At 43.0% G+C, this 18925-nt stretch overlaps 1 protein-coding gene across 1 annotated transcript in view; it reads left to right on the plus strand.

Annotated features, from left to right (window-relative positions):
- LOC143181975 (multiple PDZ domain protein) overlaps nucleotides 1-10018 on the plus strand; it is a 61932-nt gene extending 51914 nt beyond the window's left edge. The window contains exons 23-38 of the mRNA XM_076382732.1: nucleotides 4455-4577; nucleotides 5205-5299; nucleotides 5508-5715; nucleotides 5791-5881; nucleotides 6250-6446; nucleotides 6746-6840; nucleotides 6911-6977; nucleotides 7214-7264; nucleotides 7337-7438; nucleotides 7656-7727; nucleotides 8190-8316; nucleotides 8399-8550; nucleotides 8634-8792; nucleotides 8854-8985; nucleotides 9088-9261; nucleotides 9881-10018. Of these exons, the coding sequence (XP_076238847.1) occupies nucleotides 4455-4577; nucleotides 5205-5299; nucleotides 5508-5715; nucleotides 5791-5881; nucleotides 6250-6446; nucleotides 6746-6840; nucleotides 6911-6977; nucleotides 7214-7264; nucleotides 7337-7438; nucleotides 7656-7727; nucleotides 8190-8316; nucleotides 8399-8550; nucleotides 8634-8792; nucleotides 8854-8985; nucleotides 9088-9258 (1842 nt within the window). The 3' untranslated portion in view covers nucleotides 9259-9261; nucleotides 9881-10018. The remainder of the gene's footprint in view (nucleotides 1-4454; nucleotides 4578-5204; nucleotides 5300-5507; nucleotides 5716-5790; nucleotides 5882-6249; nucleotides 6447-6745; nucleotides 6841-6910; nucleotides 6978-7213; nucleotides 7265-7336; nucleotides 7439-7655; nucleotides 7728-8189; nucleotides 8317-8398; nucleotides 8551-8633; nucleotides 8793-8853; nucleotides 8986-9087; nucleotides 9262-9880) is intronic.
- The last annotated feature ends 8907 nt before the right edge of the window (nucleotides 10019-18925 follow it).

The following is an 18925-nucleotide window of genomic DNA, read 5'->3' on the forward strand; positions in this document are numbered from 1 at the left end:
TATAAGTGAGCTTATTATAAGCTCTAATGATCTTATAGCGAGAAAATATCAAATCTCAGAGTCCAGCAAATATTCTCTCCTAATATGAAGCTTCTCTACTGAATAAAATTCCCCTTTCGCAACTTCGGTGTCAAAAATGATAGAAAAATTGGCTCCACGAAAAATCGCCTGCAACGAAGGTGTTCAGTGTAATTGCCCTCCGCGAGGCGCGCGTGTTCCCTCGATTTCAATCGCCGTGGTTCACAGGCTGCCTATGTGGAATTAAAAAGGCCGAGAGAGAGAGCTATGGAGCGACAAAGGAGAACGAAAAACGTAATGGTGTAGGGGGGAAGAGGGGTTAAAAAAAGCGAACGAGAGGGACACGTAGACACAGCCATTATCGGCGAGCATCCCTTGTTCGTGTACGATGCATCGAGGTCGAACTTTCCAATAAACCCGCGGAGGGAGGGGGGCAGACAGTGTGAAAGGCAGAAAGCGAATGAGAATCATGCAAATCAGAGCAAACGATATCGCGGCTGACGTGTATGATAAATCGAAAGCAGAGGGACTTCTGTTTCGTCGCCGAAACGCTTCGATTGGAAAAATTGTCGCGATCGGGTGACTTGGTATCGCTTTGATTAATCTGGGCCGCGAGGGGTGAAAAAAGTGGGACATAAATGGGGGAATGGGGTGGTAACAGAGCTGTCGAGGTGCAAATTGAGATCATTTTCTAATTTTTTGAAGGAAATTCTCGTCGAAATGAATTTCATACGTGCATTTAAATGCTAAGCTGATCAAGATTTCGTTCTGATCAGCAACCGAGTTCTGGACTGTGTACATAGATATCTCGCTCGTGAAATATCTGCTATATTCTAATGAGCACAGCTCACGCGAGCCATTGCGTTTCTCATTCCAATCGCGTTAATCGACCTTGCCTAGGTTCGAAGGATGAACACGAAATCTCGTTTACCGAGTTGGATTAACTTTCGGCTGGAGATCAAATAACTGTCCCTTGAAAGCAGTCGTTTGGGAAAGCACTAACCCACCCAAATGGCAGGACAACTCTTAATTCTGATACTCTGTACCAGGGTTCCTCAACAGGGGTGGTATCACCCCCTAGGGGTCCCGAAAAGGGAAGAAGAATAAGGGGCGAGGGGACCATGAGGGTGACAATATTACAAACAGGGTTGAGAACTCCTGCTTCCTGCTGAAACCTTTTTCTGATTCCTCTAAATTAACTATCGAATATTATTACCGTGATTACTCTTCATAATTAGTCAAAGAACAATTCTACTCACAGTCAACCACGAAAGTACAGTCTTCCCCTGGACAGAAACGATAAACGCAGAAAGTCAGGTGACAATATTACAAAAGCTTGAGAGCCCCTGCTTCATACAGAAATTTTCTTCCAACTTCTCTGAATTAATAGTCACAGAACAGTTCTACTCACAGTCAACCACGAAGGTACAGTCTTCCCCTGGCCAGAAACGATAAACGCAGAAAGTCAGGTAACAATATTACAAAAGGTTGAGAGCCCCTGCTTCATACAGAAATTTTCTTCCAACTTCTCTGAATTAACAGTCACAGAACAATTCTACTCACACGCGACCGCCAAGGTGCAGTCTTCCCCTTTCCGAAAACGCTAAACACAGAAAGTCAGGCCATTAGACCTCCAGAGGGCACTTGCCCCAACCTGGAGTGGCCAGAGAAATCAAGGCACCCCTAAAAGTGACCTAAAACCGCTGACACAGATACCCCCATCGCCTATTAGAGGCTGAACGTTCCTCGAATTTATTCGAAAGCAAGTGGAAGCCTCGTCGTGGTAGGGGTTGGGGAAAAATCGTGGGCGGTGGAAGGGGCGCGATTGGCGAGTGAGTCAGGGATGCTGCGGTTTGACGGGAAGCGTGGGTCACGTCGCCGCGACGACAGCGTCCGTCATCGACACCATGGGCCACCCCTTCCATCGTGCAGCCCCCTCTGATCAACACCATCCACCTTCTCCCCCCTCCTGACCCGCCGACGCCAGGCAGTCTCATGCACGAAACCGGCTGGTAGACGTTGCCCGCCACGGCGACCTCGAGTGCGTCGCGATGCACCGACTATTCGGACGCAAGCGGGTCTCGTTCGCCGTACGTGTCCCACACCCACGCAGCCACAAGCGTTGGCTTACAGAAAGTCAGGGAAAAAGCGAAGGAAAGATTGCCAGGCGAGGGTGCAGTCGGATGAAGTGTCCAGGAGGCGGTTGACTGGGTCTTGGGATCTTGGGAGCATGGGACAGTGAAGAGGGTTCGGGTTGGGTGGTTTTATTGGTAGTGATTTATTGCTGTGGGATCGTTGTTGGAAGGGGTCTCTAACTGCTTGAAGTTTGAAATGTTGGATTGTGAAGTCTTGCGTTTGGGGTGATCGATGACAGGTGTTAGAGATTTTTAGGGTTGATTCTGTAGGCGTGGAAATGGGCAAAGAACGCGAGGAGTGTGTCTGACTAGAGACATGTTCTACTGAATTTTGTGTGCCTTAGTAGGGACATATTCTATTGGATTTTCTGTGTCTGGCTATGGGCACATTCTACTGAATTTTTTGTGTCTGATTAGAGACACATTCTACTGAATTTTCTGTGTCTGATTAAAGACACATTCTACTGAATTTTTGGTGTCTGATTAGAGACACATTCTACTGAATTTTTGTGTCTGTCTAAGGAAAAATTCTACTTTTCTGTGTCTGACTCGGGACTTATTCCACTAATTCACACTGGCAGTAGAATAAGGCTCCTTTCAGACTTCAGTAAAATCACCCTTAAAATTTCTAACATTTGTCAAATATCCCATATATATTCCACTTAATCTAAATGCAAGAGAGGTATGAAAATTACTAAAATTCCTTTTGGGTTCACAATTCTACAATTTGTAGCTAAAATTTGTATCCCAAGAGCGATTCATTACCAACACTACTCAAATTTTGCCGAATTCTGGTTTCTGAGGAGGTTCACAGTGCAATTTTATGATAGTGAGAGCTTCTGTGCAGTGCCTCCTCTAACACAATCTTTCTCCTAATGAGTTATACTCGCGATGAAAGGTGCAGTGGAGTGCCCCATTCACGTCTTTCCATTAACTAGAGCTGAATGACTAAACTGGTTGAATCGCTACAGTCAACTCGACCGCTGGATGCTTCTAAGAGAAGCCTTCGATGCATGAGCGTTCCCTTGATAACACTGATAACACCGCAGAACATGACAGTGTTATCACTGTTTCAACTCCTGGATTCGAGAACAAGTCCGAACATTCAACGAGCTCATAACGAGGGAACACTGTATCCAGCTCGATTCCCCATTAATTCCCCCAGAAATAGAATCCTTAGTATAGACACCACACCTTCGAGATCAATCAGTGGAAGAGATAATGGTAACCCAAACAAGTCTCGTCCCCTTTTCACAAATCACAAATTCATTCTGCGCCACTGGCCATTGAAATGTCGCTCACCTCTGCCCCACACATCGCCACAAGAGTCCACAGATCGCTTCCACTGTCACTGATTCGAATCTCCCGCGCAGGAGTAGCGCGAGCCGAGTCTCGCGTCGAGATCCTTGAGCCCAGTCAGTGGAGTGCGCGAATTTCGTGCGTGCTTGAATTCTGACTCATCAATCACGATCCTCGCGGGGGCGGCGGGGGTGGCTCACTGTCAGCGATAGGATCTCAGAGTGGGATCGAGACGCGCGTCACATTATCGTTATTTTGGCAACAATTCAAGATTCCCCGCGGATCGCTCGAACCTGCTGTAATTCAATCCGAAAGGCAGCGATCGCCACTAAAATAGCGATCCTAGTCGATCTTCGCTGCTTTTGCAGTGGCAGTGAGTTACCCCTGCAAGGCGCCTCGATTTCGTCTCTCTTCGACGTCTCCACATAGCACAGTGACGTCTTGGAAACATCTCAACGCCTTGACGCCGAACTTTTCTTCGGTGCCGATCAGAAACGATTGCTCCAAACTGCCAGCCCCGCAGCTCGCCATTAATCGAACACAGAAGCTTCACGCGATGGCGCGTGGCCGGCAGCGAACGATTACAAAAAGTGCCTGTGAGCGTTAAGGGGTTGAAGATATCCAATGAAGTCCTAAAAGTGTCCAAAAATCGTCTTCGAGACATCCAAAGAGACAAATCAATATGTCTTTATGACGTCTTAAAAAACATCCATAAGACGTCTTAGGGACGTCCATATCACGTCTGTAAGACATTCAGACAAGAAATAGACGTCTCTAAGACGTCCAAAAACGTACGTCTTTAAGATATCCATGTGATCTGTCTTGAAGACATCTGGACGTAAATTTTGGAAGTCTTTCAGACGTTTGTTGGATGTTTTTAATACGTCCAAATTATGTCGTGAGGCATAAAATGGACGTAAAATAGACGTCTTGAGGACGTCCTGTGCTATCCGAGCTGTCGCGACGAAGCACTGAGAGATCAGCTGATGTTGGTATTTCCAGAACGAGGCTGACGGCCAAGGGGAGGAGGACAGAGGGGGGAGGAGGCAGAACAGCAGAGGGTCCTTTCGACAGAACGTGTCTCCTGTCTCGCCAGCCAGGTCCGCCACGCCGGAAGTGACACAGGTGGGTCGTTTCTTCTCCAACCGTTCCGCTTCCTCTTGCGTCACGCGGCTCAGCGGTTCTTATATGCACCGACTCGTTTGCATGCCGCTGGACTGCCTTGACATGCTAATGAGCAGCTTCGACGCTGTGTTTGTGTTTACTGTTGAATCTCGACGTTTCTACATTTTTTACACGGTCTTCAGTGTGGGAATTTTCTGTCTTTGAAATTCTGAATTCTTGAAATCTTCAATTCTAAAAATCTTGACATGTTTAAGTTCTCAAAACTTATATTCCTGAAACCTTGAGCTCGTGAGATCTTGAATTTTTCATTTCTTGAAGTTTTTAAATTCTGCTACTTTGAAATTTTTTAATTACTCAACTTTAAAGTCACTATATATTCAAATTTCGAAGCCCTGAAGCGCCATTCAGTAAAAATTGTACCATCTACTGAGAGCCTACAGTTGAAATAAAATGTGGTGGCCCACATGGAGGGCGGAGCAAGGCTAGCCCATCCCTCCTTTGGCCACCACACATTATTCCAACTGTATCCTCTCCCCCCACAATTTCATTCGCCTCAAATCACCCAGAACAGAAAGCAGAAAACTGAAATCAGTCGTCTAAAGCCATCCACTCTGTATTTTCTTGTAGAGAGGCGAGGAGGAAGACAAACAGAGCAGCTCCAGATCCGATTTCAGAAGGCAAAGTACAAGATCCTCAGATGGCGCGGGATCCAGTGCGCGAAGGTAACCCAAATACGTAGACATCACTCATTTGCATGCTTTATTGCTACCAGCTGTTTAGACGACTCTCGGAAACTTGCTAGGGGAAGATATTCTTCTCTGTCTCCCTTATTCTAAAGGGAGCAGGCTGCTCGTCAGAGAGCTCCTATCTGAATTATTCTAGCTCTTGTTTGAGACGCCCCAGATGAGAACAGAGTCGAACGGTTTCCAGATCCTCCATGAAAAAGTCGATTCGGAAGAAGGCGCCGTCACCGCCTTCTAATCCAGCCGTTCTGCGACAGGTGAGCGAGGAGAAGGAAGATAATGCCCCGAAAGAAGAGCAGAAGCCTCCAGCGCGGAAATATTCGTCTGACGAGAGCTCTGAGGAGGAGGACGTCAGGGAGCTCGAGGGAAACGTCTACACCAAAGCTGGCATGGAGGTCACTTCAGTCTCTAATCCCATTAACCGCCTCGGCTATTTTTTGCGATTTTGTGTAACCGAAATATTTTTACAGATATCAAGGAGGAGCGCTGGAAACGTGAAGCGTTCGAAGGCTGAGATCGAAGCTGATCCTGAGAAGGAAGACGAGTTTGGCTACACGAATAGTACGTGAAACTGTATTTTTATCTTTATTGATTTTTTATTGCCTCTCGAGTCTTTGCCCCTATGGAATTTATATTATTTATATTAATTGAAAGAATTCATGAAAGCTAATATTTTTTCATGTATAGTCCAGGTTTAAATCGATCTACAGAATTTTTATTTTTTTAAAAAAATATGAGGGATGCATTTTCTCTCGATTTAATTTTATTCTGGGATTGAATACTCAGTCAAGTTTTTAATCATATGTTAGTCTCGAATAGCGTTTACTTACTACCCTATTTATTTCTCCTAACGATTCTTATTTTTGCTAATATTTTTATACACTTCCATAATAAATATAATAATATTCGAAATATTTGTTATGCTCCAGTGAAAGTGCAAAAGAAGTACCATAATCTGGGTCACAAAGTGATGTTGGTCAAAATAGAAAAGGACAAGTATGGCTTGGGTATCGCCCTGTCAGGACACAAGGACAGGAATCGAATGGCAGTGTACATTTGTGGCCTTAATCCGAAGGGTTCAGCCCACAAAGGGGGCGAGCTGAAGATTGGTGACGAGATACTCGAGGTGTGTATCTCCCCCATCCCCCTTCTGTTCCTTTGTAGTCGCCATTCTTTCCCTCTTCTCGAGATCGATATTCGGTTGATATTCGCTGTCATGCGATGAAAGCATTAATTAGCCCATGTTATTTCTCCCTGTATCGACTCGTAATTGTATACATTATTCATAATACCCCACAGTGGAGGCAGTCTCATAAAAATTCTTATTTTGACCTAAATGTGTTACCATGAATGAGTAAAAAATAATCGAATTCCATTGACGTGATTTTGTTTTTGCAAAAAGCTTCAAGTTTCGTATATCTGCAGGTTAATGGCTGTGTGTTGCAAGGAAGGTGTCACCTGAACGCGTCTGCCATGATAAAGGGCATGGCTGGCACCAACTTCAAAGTTGTCGCTTTAAGGTAAAATATAGTTCCTTCCTCAGTTCCATTTTTTTAAAAATATTAATCTAAATCCATTTTATGTTTTCAGGAAAAATACAGGGCCTGATGAGGTTGCAGTAAAGCCAGTGAACCAGTTCCCAACAACAATGGATGGCGTAAGTTTGAATATTTCCTCTAATTTGATTTTACAGCTGCAGAAAAATGAAGCGACTCGAGAACTCAGAGCCACTGTGCGCTGTGCGCGTGCGCACTAGCGTGGCGCCACTAGTTCGAATTACAGAAGCACTTCTTCAGAAACTTCTCTCACTGCAATGAATCTTTCTCTTATTTTCTGTTTAATTTTTATTTTTTCTCTTCTGTCGAGTCTTCATTCCTTTTCTACTTTTTTCAGTCGGACCAATTCACTCACTTCAAAGGCGTACGCAACATCCACGTGAAAAAGGCAAGTTTAATCGAATTCAAATATACGTGGAAGCGTTTCAATTATTACATACGATGATTTTTCCACGTGTAGGGTCAGTATGGTCTTGGCATAATGATCATCGAAGGAAAACACGCGGAAGTTGGTCAAGGTATATTCATCTCCGATATACAAGAAGGCAGCGCCGCGGAGCAGGTAATAATTTCATGAACATCAAAATAATTAGTGGGAATAAAAAGATACTATCACTCTAAAGAAAATTATTTTTTCTTCAGACTTGTTCTGCGTTAAATTTCATGCCCACACTTGTAGACTTTTTTATTTCCACTATTCTACTGTTCGATGTTAATCGTCTGCCTCACACTCGTGTTTTGTTCGATTCACAATCGTCATTCTCATTTGCATTTTACAGGCTGGCTTGCAAGTGGGTGACTTGATACTCGCTGTCAATATGGACTGCTTGCTGGGATCAACTTACGACGAGGTAATGAATTTTCATATATTTTTTTTCGTGAGGTGTTAGCTGATATATAGATAACAATGACAATGACTCCAATTATTCGCTAATTTAATTTTCTTGAATATTATTTAATATTCCACCTCAAGAAAAATAGACTATGATATTCTTAATTGAAATTAAAATTAATAACTCGAACCTAAACTTCTAAACGTTATTGTCTGACCACGTATGTTATTAATCTACTTAAGCCACTTATTCTATTCACTCACAGTCCCTGCATTTGCAATATTTGCTAAAAAAAAGTAAAAATTCATGACTCATAATTTGAGCAACAGTTTAAAAATAATCACTCTTATGTATGAATTCCTTAATGCACCTGCTCTCAGGTCAAGTTACATCTTCCTTACATAACACGAGTCTCAGTCTGCCCGTCGAGGCTGGAAGGTGAAAAATCGCATTATAACTGTTACTCGAATCTGCCCTCAGGCGACGAAACTCTTGAAAAAAGCGGAAGGAGTCGTGACACTCACAGTGTGCAATCCTAACCAGAGTAAAGTGGGGAAAATCGAGGAGGATCGAGCCAAGGGTATCATTCCTGTAGAGCAAGAAAAACGTGAGTGTTTTATAATTACCCTGTTATCTAAATTTTTCTCGCTCTTTGGAGAAATCTTCACGAAAATCTGGGTCCATTACAGCAAAGGAGCCAGAGAAACCGAAGGAACCTGAGCCACCTAAGGATCCAAAGGAATGTCCAATCGCGACAGGTAGAGAGACAACGATAGAGTTCCAGAAGGAGAAAGACAAGGGCATTGGGTTCACCATTTGTGGAGGGTCTGACACGCCTCTGGTGAGATCTACTTGAAAATTGTATCTAGAATTGCTCAAACTTGAGCAAAGTGCGTGACCCATTTTTCTTTTTAATTATTGCAGAAAGGAGTGTTCATCATCGAGGTATTCCCTGATGGAGCAGCTGGCAAGGATGGCAGACTGCAGGGAGGAGACCAGATAGTCGATATAAATACTCAAAGCTTCAAAGACATAGAGCACGAGGCTGCCCACGCGGCTGTTCTTAAGGTTCCATCAGGAACTGTACGTAAAATCATCTGTGAATTCCTCTGGCTGGATATTCTCTGACTGTGAACATTTCTAGATCACCATGATAGTGCATCGAGCAGAAAAGACAGAGGACATCGAGGTGGAGCTGCAGAAGAAATCTGGCAAAGGAGCTGGACTCTGCCTGACGGGATACAAGAGTGGCAAGGGAGCATATGTGTCAGATCTGGTACGAGTTTTATAAAAAAATATCTTGAAAAATATATGCAGAAGAATTCTGTGATAGGAGTTTTGGTATTAGAAGATCGTACTATGAATTGCGCGTTTGCAGTTGCCTGGAGGCAGCGCTATAGAAAGTGGGAAGATCTGCAAAGGTGATCGAGTGGTAGCAGTTGGTGGCCAGGATGTCCGTGATGCTCCTGTCGAGGACATCGCGGTCCATGTGAAAGTTTCTAACCCGGTGCAATTGAAACTTGCCAGGTACAAATCCGGCATGCCATGACAGGTAAATATCTCTTCAGTCTATGTGAAATCCTAGTAACACTTCGACTGCAATGTCATGGGATGAGTAATGTTGGACTCAATTGCAAGTGACGGTAGAATTTTTTATGGAATACTAACTCTAAGCTAGTGTTTGAAAAGGATAATTCAGTATTAAATGGAAATGGGGCGTGGTTTAGAGAAAATGGGATGTGGTTTAGAGAAAAGGGGGCGTGGACTAAAGAAAATGGGGCGTAACTTACAGAGGGAGAGGTGTGGTCTAATAAACTGGGCGTAGACTAAAGAAAATAGGGCGTGGATTAGTAAGGAAGTGGGACATGATTTATAGAGGAGGTGTGCTATAGATAAAACGGGGCGTGGTTCAGTCAACGCGGGCGTGGCCTAGATAGAACAGGGCGTGGTTAGGTCAAGATGGGCGTGTCCTAGACAAAATGGGCGCGATGTAGAGAGAACAGGGCGTGGTTTAGCCAATGAGGGCGTAGTCTAACCAAGATGGGCGTGGTCTAGAACGAAAGGGGCGTGATCTAGCACGTCCACACGATCCAATTTCGCCTATACTCTACCAAATAATACTAAACCAAGCTCCACAACAAACTTCTACATCCTCAAACACCATGTTCCAGGGTTCTGCAGGCGGAACTCAAACCACGAATCTTCGGGCCAGAATCCCCTACAGGAACCGTGGGCTCTAGTGTGATATAACTGACTATACCAAAGCTAAATATAGATTCTAAGTACAGTTTACTCTTAAGGATACCTAGTTCTGTAAAACAAGAGAGAAAGAGGGAAACCAAAGCCGAGGTCGATCGTGTCAGCGACGAGTCGTCCCACAAATGCAATCTAGAACTACGTTCTCACCGCGTCCCGAATTTTTTCACTAAAGCTAATTTTCCCGAGAATGTCCGACGGCGCGACGTTCCCTAGAACACGACGAACAATACAATTTTATATAGCTAACATAGCCGACGACTAAGCGACCCACTGTAAAGATTCCGTCTGCTATGAACACCCGACAAGTAGTCAGCGCGACGCGCATACTGTTTAGCGATTAAACTATTTACGCAACCATAGAACGTAAAATCGTAATAGCTATGAGAATGGACAGTGAAGCCTTCTCAAGGCTGGGGGAGAGAAAAGGACCTCCAGAAGAGCAACACGAAGACCCTGACGTCACTTCGGCCAGCAGAGGTCAGTTATCTCCTCGAGGCTCCTCCCTCCCACAGCCCACTCAGCCTGTCCTCTGTCTTGCTTGTACGTTTCGTATCACCTACGTTCTAAGATAGGCAAATTAGCAAAATAGGCGCGTTCCGCCATCCGTGACCTTCACGATAAAATTCTAACTCTCTCTGAGATCGACGTTTCAGAAACCTCCGATCCGAGAGACCCTCGTAGTGGCGGGAACGCTCGAAGCTGTTCAAAAGGGCGTAGTTTCAGGGGGGCTGCCACAAGTGGGGCCCCAGACTGGCTTGTTGATCGCGTGTAGTTCAATTTATCCTACTGTCCTAGTCCTTAGCATAGATCTTCGGCGCGGTTAGAAATGGGCGCGCGAGATGAAGCGAGAGATTAAGTATACGTATAGTTACCACGGAAGAAGACTCGTTTATTTAAGTGATGAGCGGAGATAGATAGTCGTTTTCGCTTGTATTCGATCATAGAAGAATTTTCGTGTCCCCCTGCGAGCACGAGCGACGTCACCCACGCATTTATTCGTTACACGCGCTCGTGCTTGCATCGGGACGAAGTAGGACCTTACTTGCCTCGTAAAGCACGCGTTTAAAGTTAGCACTATGGAGCTAGCGTCTAGTTGTTCGTTGCTTTTGATTTCGATACACGACATCGAATTGAGATCGAGCCACACACGTTTTAAGAGTATATCTTTAGCCAACGAAAGGAGCAGGCGCGAGCGAACCCGCGAAACAAACTTCATAGAATATTCGGGAGAAATTCAAATCCACGCGTATTTATATACAAATGTATACATACACTATACTATATTATATATGAATATATTATATATAGAGAGAAAGACATAAGTATTTACGAGCGCTTTGTTATTCTCGACGGATCGAAATCAAAGGTAATTCGCAAGGATTAATTGTATCGCACCTGCCTCTGCCTTCGTGACACGTTCTGTTCGCCTGTTGTACGCACGTTGTAAAAAAAAAGGACGAGAGAGGATGTGCGTGGGAGTATTTATTCGTCGAGTAGCCGATAGAGGAAGATTTTAGAGCGTTTTGCAGTTGAATTAGAGGAGTCACTCGCACTCCAATACGCCTTCGAAATTCGGGGAGCAATACAATCGAGCCACTTTTACAGTCAACGATTAATGAACTATTGATTGTCATTATTGTCATCGTTACTATTATTATTACCTATCGTTATTATTATTGTAATTCTTGTTACCGCAGTCACTGTCATTGTAGCGCGGCACTATCGTACGATCGAGGAAATCGATCATAGAGCGCGGATGGAGAAATTCAGGTCTATTAAAAGCATCCATTGCAAAGTGGCAAGGAATACACAATTATTTTTCTCTTCCACACCTGACTCCACGCAGGTAAGTGACTTTCTGACTCGTTCTGCTAAATGAATCGGTCATTCATGGCTGTGCCCCCACCTGTTCCATTGATTCCCTGCGCAGGTGCTCGAGGGTACTGACCTTGAGCCACTAATTGATTTTGTTCCAACTATAGCATCGATTTGCATAGGAGACACTTGGGGACTTTATTTTCAGCGCTAATTAATGCACACAAGTTTTTATTAGCTTCTATTAGCTCTGTTAATTACATGTCCTTCCATTATTCTATTTTTGTAGATAAAAAATGTGTGTTCTTATCGAGAACAAATTTATTTTATTCAAATATGACATGATTGATTTTTTTTCAATAAAAATACTGATTTGGAAGTATTTTTTTTAGTAGAAATAGAAATAAAAATTGATGAGTGATAGATCCCAACAATTGATCAAGTGTTTTTATTTTTATTTGCTATTTCTACATTTTGCTATTGAAAGCCCATTTCGCTTGTGCTCTTCTTTCTCGCGTGCGCTCGCGCGCCTCATAAGTGGACCAAAGAAATCGTTTATTGGCCTCAGAAGTGGGTTACCAGCACGGGGCTTCGCGAAGTGCACGATTAATTAACCATAAAAAAACGAGCGCATAATAGACGATATGAATACAAAGCGTGCTCTATCCAGCGATGAATTTTGTCTGACCACCGAATTTGGACCGCCTGTCCCCAAAAATGGCACCTGTCCTTTCCAATTCCTCTACCTTACCCATGTACAAACTATAGCCAACAATTACTCAGATTTCTTCAGTACTTTCAAATTTTTAACTCTCTCAATTTCTTAGCTTCTTACAAAATCTTCAATTTTATTTCTATTTTTTTTATTTTTATTCTACATTAGGTAACATCACCTCGACGATTTCTTTACCTCTTCACAACTTTCATCTACTTTTTATCTAAAAAAATACCTTGCAAAAAAATATCGAATTTCTGTTTTTTCTTTATCCCACAGGTAATCGTTTTTTGAACGACGTCAGCGTAGCGGAACGCCTTTTCGGTTTTCACCCATTAGCTAACATCACCCCGACGATTTCTTTATCTCGCGAGATCGTTTCCGCCGACACGCAATATTCGCGTCCAAGGATGGCAGATCGTCCGAGTGTCGCAAGATCTGACTAGTTTTGTGTCGAAATAGAACGGCACGGATCGCTCGGCCGTTTCGCGAAGCGTTACGAATTTTCGCCAAGTACAGGCTGAATGGTGAACTTGACTTCCCAATGGTTTCGCGCCCGCGGCTGAATGAGAAAGAGGGAAAGGAGGAAAGCTGTAATGGTCGCGGTCGATGATCATCATCGATTATCTCGTAGAAAATTTCCCCTCGTCTGGCTGGAACATCTGCTCGATAGTAAGTCAGAATCTCAATTCAATGTTTGAAAATTCGAAGAGAACTCTTTTTTCAATGTCTGAATCCAAAGAGAATTTTTCTTCCAATATTTGAATTTTTTTTCAATATTTTAATTCAAAGAAAATTTTCTGTTCAGTATAAGAACTCTCTAATATTGAATTTAGATTCTGACTTATTATTAAGAAAATGTTCTAGCCAGACGAGGCGAGATTTTCTAAGGTTTTCTGAAAACATTCAAGAATTCCTTTTGTATGTTTGAGATTTAATAATAAAAAATTATTACAGTAATAAAATACGACCAACAATTGTTGGCACAAGAATTTTACAATATTATGGACGGCTAGTGACTTCAGTCAATGTTTTATTCGACAACATTTTCCTTTTTTTCGTATCTAGATTATAAGTGAATACAAATTTGAACCAGCCCGCGGCGCGTAACTACTGTGCTCTCTGCGCACGCGCAGTGACAACAAGTAGATTACTGGGCAACGAGGCATCGCCTACTTTGAAGCGCCACTTGCTCTCATTTCAACTGTATCAGAAAGCAAAATCTGACTCCAATAAATCAATCCTCATCCTTCAACAATAAAAACCAACCAACAGAAAATTGAAAAAAAAAAAAATATACGATTATTAAAAATATTTAAATTCGTTTCTCATCTTCTCACGTCACAAGATTATCGACAAGAACACCATCACGTATCTCGCTGTCAGGATTGCGTGTCTCATCGGGGGTCATTGAATGACAAATGAATCCCAACAGGTTCAGCGATCCAGACGAGCACGCTCGTCTTGCTGAAATAAATCTGCCAGCCGCTGCATATTTATCACGAGATGCAAATCTTCGCGTCGCGCAGCCGCCTCGAAAATATTTCGCGAACGTGAAAGTCTCGTCGCACATCCTCGCAGTAATTCACGTGGAAACGCCTTCATCTACGCGATCAGCGTTATGCATGCGCTTGCAATACGCTCCTCGAGTCTGACGCGAACAGTTCGCTACTCTCAAGAAAGTAACCGAGCCCGTTACAATGCAACACACTTTTTCGCTGCGTGAAACCGAAGTTTGGAAAAAAATTTGATGGCTCAATTCCTCAGACACGCGTGCACGATGCACTTTCTCGACAATTATCGAAGCTGCTGGAATTATTTCGATACTCGATCATTCGATTTTTACATTATTTTATATATGTGATTATTTTCATATAGTTTCTGCGGATCGAAAAGAGGTAAATATTTTTTCATACAATAAATGTTCGTTATGTGTTCGTGGATCGATTAAGGACATATATCACGAGCTCAGTTATTGTGTCAGATACAGTCACGTTGAGAAGAGAACTATCTCTTTAAGAGGCGAGCACAGTGATGGACATTGAACATATAACGAGTCAAACCTGACGAACATTTAACTACGAGAATCTGCTGGAATTTAAAAACTAAAGTTTGCAAAGTTTTAAGCTCCGCTCCAATAAAATTAATTAAACACGATCTCGGTTAACTCAGCTCTTCATTAATTCTTCAAGAACAATCCAGAAGGCGTATTTCTTTGACTGTTCAGCCGCTGAAAGCCTCGAAAGGGTCGCAAAGAGGGGAACGCTTGGGCCGGAAGTCGCGAGAGGAAAAAAGAAGCGTCGCCCTGAAGCTCCCGGGTCACGAGGCGTAATTACAATGCAGCTGGGTTCGGGAAGGAGGAGGTGAAGAACCGCGTCCCCCAAAGCAGGATATAAACGCGGTGGAAGTTGCCTAGCGCGGCAACTTTTGCGAAACACGCGTGAACTACTTCCACTCCGCGTCGTGTATTCGCATTCCGAACTTTCTTGAGCAATTATGTCATAACCTGTGCCCCCCTTTTTCCCATCTCCCATATGCTGCCCGCAGCTTGCCATTCCCTCACCCCCTTTCGCGAGGAGATTCGAGCACTTAGAGCCTTCGACAACTCTCGATGCACACGTGTTGTCTATGGATTCGCCAGCGTGATCTACACGAGGGGCAATTTCGCTTTGACCCCGAGGAGAGATTCTGGGTTAGACGATTAAGTTTGCTGGACTTTGGAAGAGGTTGAAGGCTGGGGATATGGTGTTTTGATGTATGTGGCTTAGAGAGTAGATGTTCGAAATTGGAGGTGAAGGTTTGGAGAAGCAGATGTGAGCAATTCTTAATGTTTGGATATGTCGGAGTTTGGATACTTCAGACTTTGGATAATTTGGGATTTGAATAGTTCTGACTTTGGATATTTCAGAATCTGGATGGTTTGGAGTTTGGATATTTTTGAGTCTGGATGTTGCAGAATTTGGATAATTGAGACTTTGGATATTTCAGACTCTAGACGATTCAGACTTTGGATGTTTCAGGCTCTGAGTGTTTCAAAATTTGGATAATTGAGACTTTGGATATTTCAGACTCTGGATGATTCAAACTCTGGATGATTCAGACTCTAGATGATTCAGACTCTGGATGATTCAGACTTTGGATGATTCAGACTCTGGATGATTCAGACTCTGGATGATTCAGACTTTGGATATTTCAGGCTCTGGGTGTTTCAGCATTTGGATAATTGAGACTTTGGATATTTCAAACTCTGGATGATTCAGACTTTGGATGTTTCAGGCTCTGAGTGTTTCAAAATTTGGATAATTGAGCTTTGGATATTTCAGACTCTGGATGATTCAGACTTTGGATATTTCAGGCTCTAAGTGTTTCAGAATTTGGATAATTGAGACTTTGGCTATTTCAGACTCTGGATGATTCAGACTTTGGGTATTTCAGGCTCTGAGTGTTTCACAATTTTGATAATTGAGACTTTGGATATTTCAAACTCTGGATGTTTCAGACCTTGAATATTTCAGAATTTGAATAGTTCAAACTTTGGATATTTCAGACATTAGATAAGTAAACGTCTATCACAAACCTTACACGAATACAATCATTCCTTTAATTACGATTCTGATAGTAAAACACTCTTCAAATTACTTTTCCCGATATCGACCATCTGGTACTCCTGAAGTACACAGAACTTCTTTTACAGTTATCAGTTCTCTCATCGTATTTAAATACTATTTAATATCCTCCTCGACAGAAAATTACAAGGAACAAATGAAATCTCTCGAATGAAATGGAAATACAAGCCCACGTTCTCTCCAATCAACGTTCGAACGAAAGGGAGAAAGGCGTGTCATCCATCATCATTAAACTCTAAATCACGTACACGTCGATGATTCGATCAAGTGAGATCGTCACGTGCAGTGAATCCCGTAAGTATTAGTTTTCGCCTAAATGTTAATGAATTTTCGATCTCTAAGAAACCGAGGGGGATAATTAAGACGCGCTCGAGCACACGTTCGTTCGCAGTAATAAGTGGGTCGATTGTTATCCGCGCATGAAGGTGGATTGAGTAACGAAAAAAGCAACATCACGCTAATTTACAACCTGCAAAAACGCCCAATAGCAGGGAAAAGTCACAAGCTGCAAACTAACCTCGGTTATGCCAATGCAATAGAAGAATAAAATGCAACAGCAGTCTACAAAAATCAGACATTTTTCATAAACCCTCAATTAGTCACGAAATGACTAATTTCTCTATCACTGAATATTTTTTTCGAAAAAAACACAAAAGCAGTTCCATTTGAATTTCCATGTTTTTAATAATAGAAAAACTTTCATTTGCATAATAAAACTCTTGCCACAGAGTTCTGTCATGTTTATTTCAAAAGCACTCTGCAAAAAACTCTGATTTTATTCTACCATAAAATAAATATTTTTCAGTGCCTCGGGGGAAACAAAAATTAATTACTCGGAAATAAAAAACCCTGGAGCTAAAGAGAATCTAAAAAACAGAGAAAATTCCTGTCCCAGGCTCCATTCAGAATAATTAAGTCTTTTTCAGATCTCAGTTAATCTCAGTTCGATTACCTCTCGATCATTGAACACCGTTATGCACGATCAGCCTCGATCCTCGATCACATTTTCGTCATGCATCCGTGTAATACTTGGCCTATCTTGCCCAACTGATAATTACGTCTGTTTTACCCTGCTCGACTCGTTCCAGCGCTAGGAAAAGCAGAAAGAAAGTTACGAGCGCGCCGAATGGGCCACGATAAAAAAATATGGAAACCAGTTCGATATGAAACTTCCACGGTGAATAAACTCGCTGAGGAGTGCATATCTTAGGAACCTTTGATGGAAAATTCTGGAAGCTCTGAATCAAGGAACAGTGGGGGACTGACCTTGGACAGGCGATAGGTCTCGTATTGACTATAATCACTGCAAGTGGAATTGCATTTCTGTGAATTCTTTCGTGGATAATTCAGAGTCTATATTTCGCTACTTGCAGGAGTTGTAAAAGGAGAATTTATAAATCTTTCGCGAAAGTAAGATTGTCTCTAAAGAGTGGAGTTTAGAGGAGCATATTTGTCAGAGAATAGGATTCTTTAAGACGTGAGATATGGTAAGGAGGATTCGCCACTGCCAGCTGCAATTCGGTAAGAGAAAATTGTTTGCTGAAAGCCTAAGCAAACGTTGCGTAATCCAAGATTTTCTGAATAGCCAATCTATCAGGTGAGGCACTTTTAGATATAGAATAGAGAGATGGAAGACTGGGCGAGGTAATTTGGAAAGTGTTTCCAGCTGAAGAATTCGAGGTTCCTCGTATCGAGAATAGATTTGGGTCTGAGCTATTTCGAGGTCTAGGACGCAATGCTGCAGCTTCAGCTGAGGAGAATTCGATCTTTTAGATCTACGTCAGGTCTACGTGACAGTCTGCTGATGATTTTTCAATATTGGGGAGCTGAGGGATGCCAGATTTAAATCTCCAGAATTTATAATAATTTATAAAAGAGCTTTAGAAGCTGCAAAACTTTAAAAATTCTCCAATCATTCAACTAAGAAGTTCGAAATCTTAGAACACTTTCTGCTTAAATGATTAGCTACTGTTCTTTACTTATCTACTTTAGAATCTCTCGGTTCGATCAAAATCAGCGTCAGAGAGAGAGAAAATGAGAGATCCCTCGTGAGTGAAAAATCCAAAATAAAATTGATTGATCAGGTCACGTCAGCTCCACTGACCTCACCCTCGCCATAATTATTCTTCATAAATAGAATCCATCTCCATCCCCTTAAATCACCCCAATCCATCCCCCTAGAAGACAGATCGCAGATCTTCCACGAGATATCGCATTAGGGTCTCCAGGATCGATCCATCATCTCGTCGATTTCAAAATCGACGTCTGTGGAATCGAGTCTGACTCGTGCACTTTTTACAGTACCTTCACTGCCGATAACGCGGTAGCGCGTGGCCAGGATTTTCCTCAAATAACCGATCACGCGCCATCGCGTGATGGATCCATGTTCCTTTAATACGAACTCTGTAGCTGGCAGCTTAGGAGAGTCACACGTTTCAGATCGGCAGCGAAGGTGAAACGATACCGAAAGAAAATCGTACGAAGAGGGGTTAAATCATGCAGAACTCCAAATCCAGATTTGGAAGCATTGTGTAGCGCTAACGCAATGCGTGCTATAACTTTCCACGGCAGGTGGAAAGCCCTCGATCCGATTCGAGACGGGAGGTCCGTGTTTTCGTGGCGAGTAATAGTGAAGTCGATTCACGGAATAAGAAGGGTCAGCCGAAGCCTACTTTCTTCCTCTGGCTCGTCTCGAGGAGGGGGCTGGGCCCCGAGAGAAGCTGGCCCCCTCTCGCAGCGCTGGTCAGCCAGTGCGTGCCAGTCCCGCGGACTAGTAAACGAATCTCGGGGCCTGACGGGGC

This window comes from Calliopsis andreniformis, chromosome 7 (assembly GCF_051401765.1).
Source record: "Calliopsis andreniformis isolate RMS-2024a chromosome 7, iyCalAndr_principal, whole genome shotgun sequence".
Classification (NCBI taxonomy): Eukaryota; Metazoa; Arthropoda; class Insecta; order Hymenoptera; family Andrenidae; genus Calliopsis; species Calliopsis andreniformis.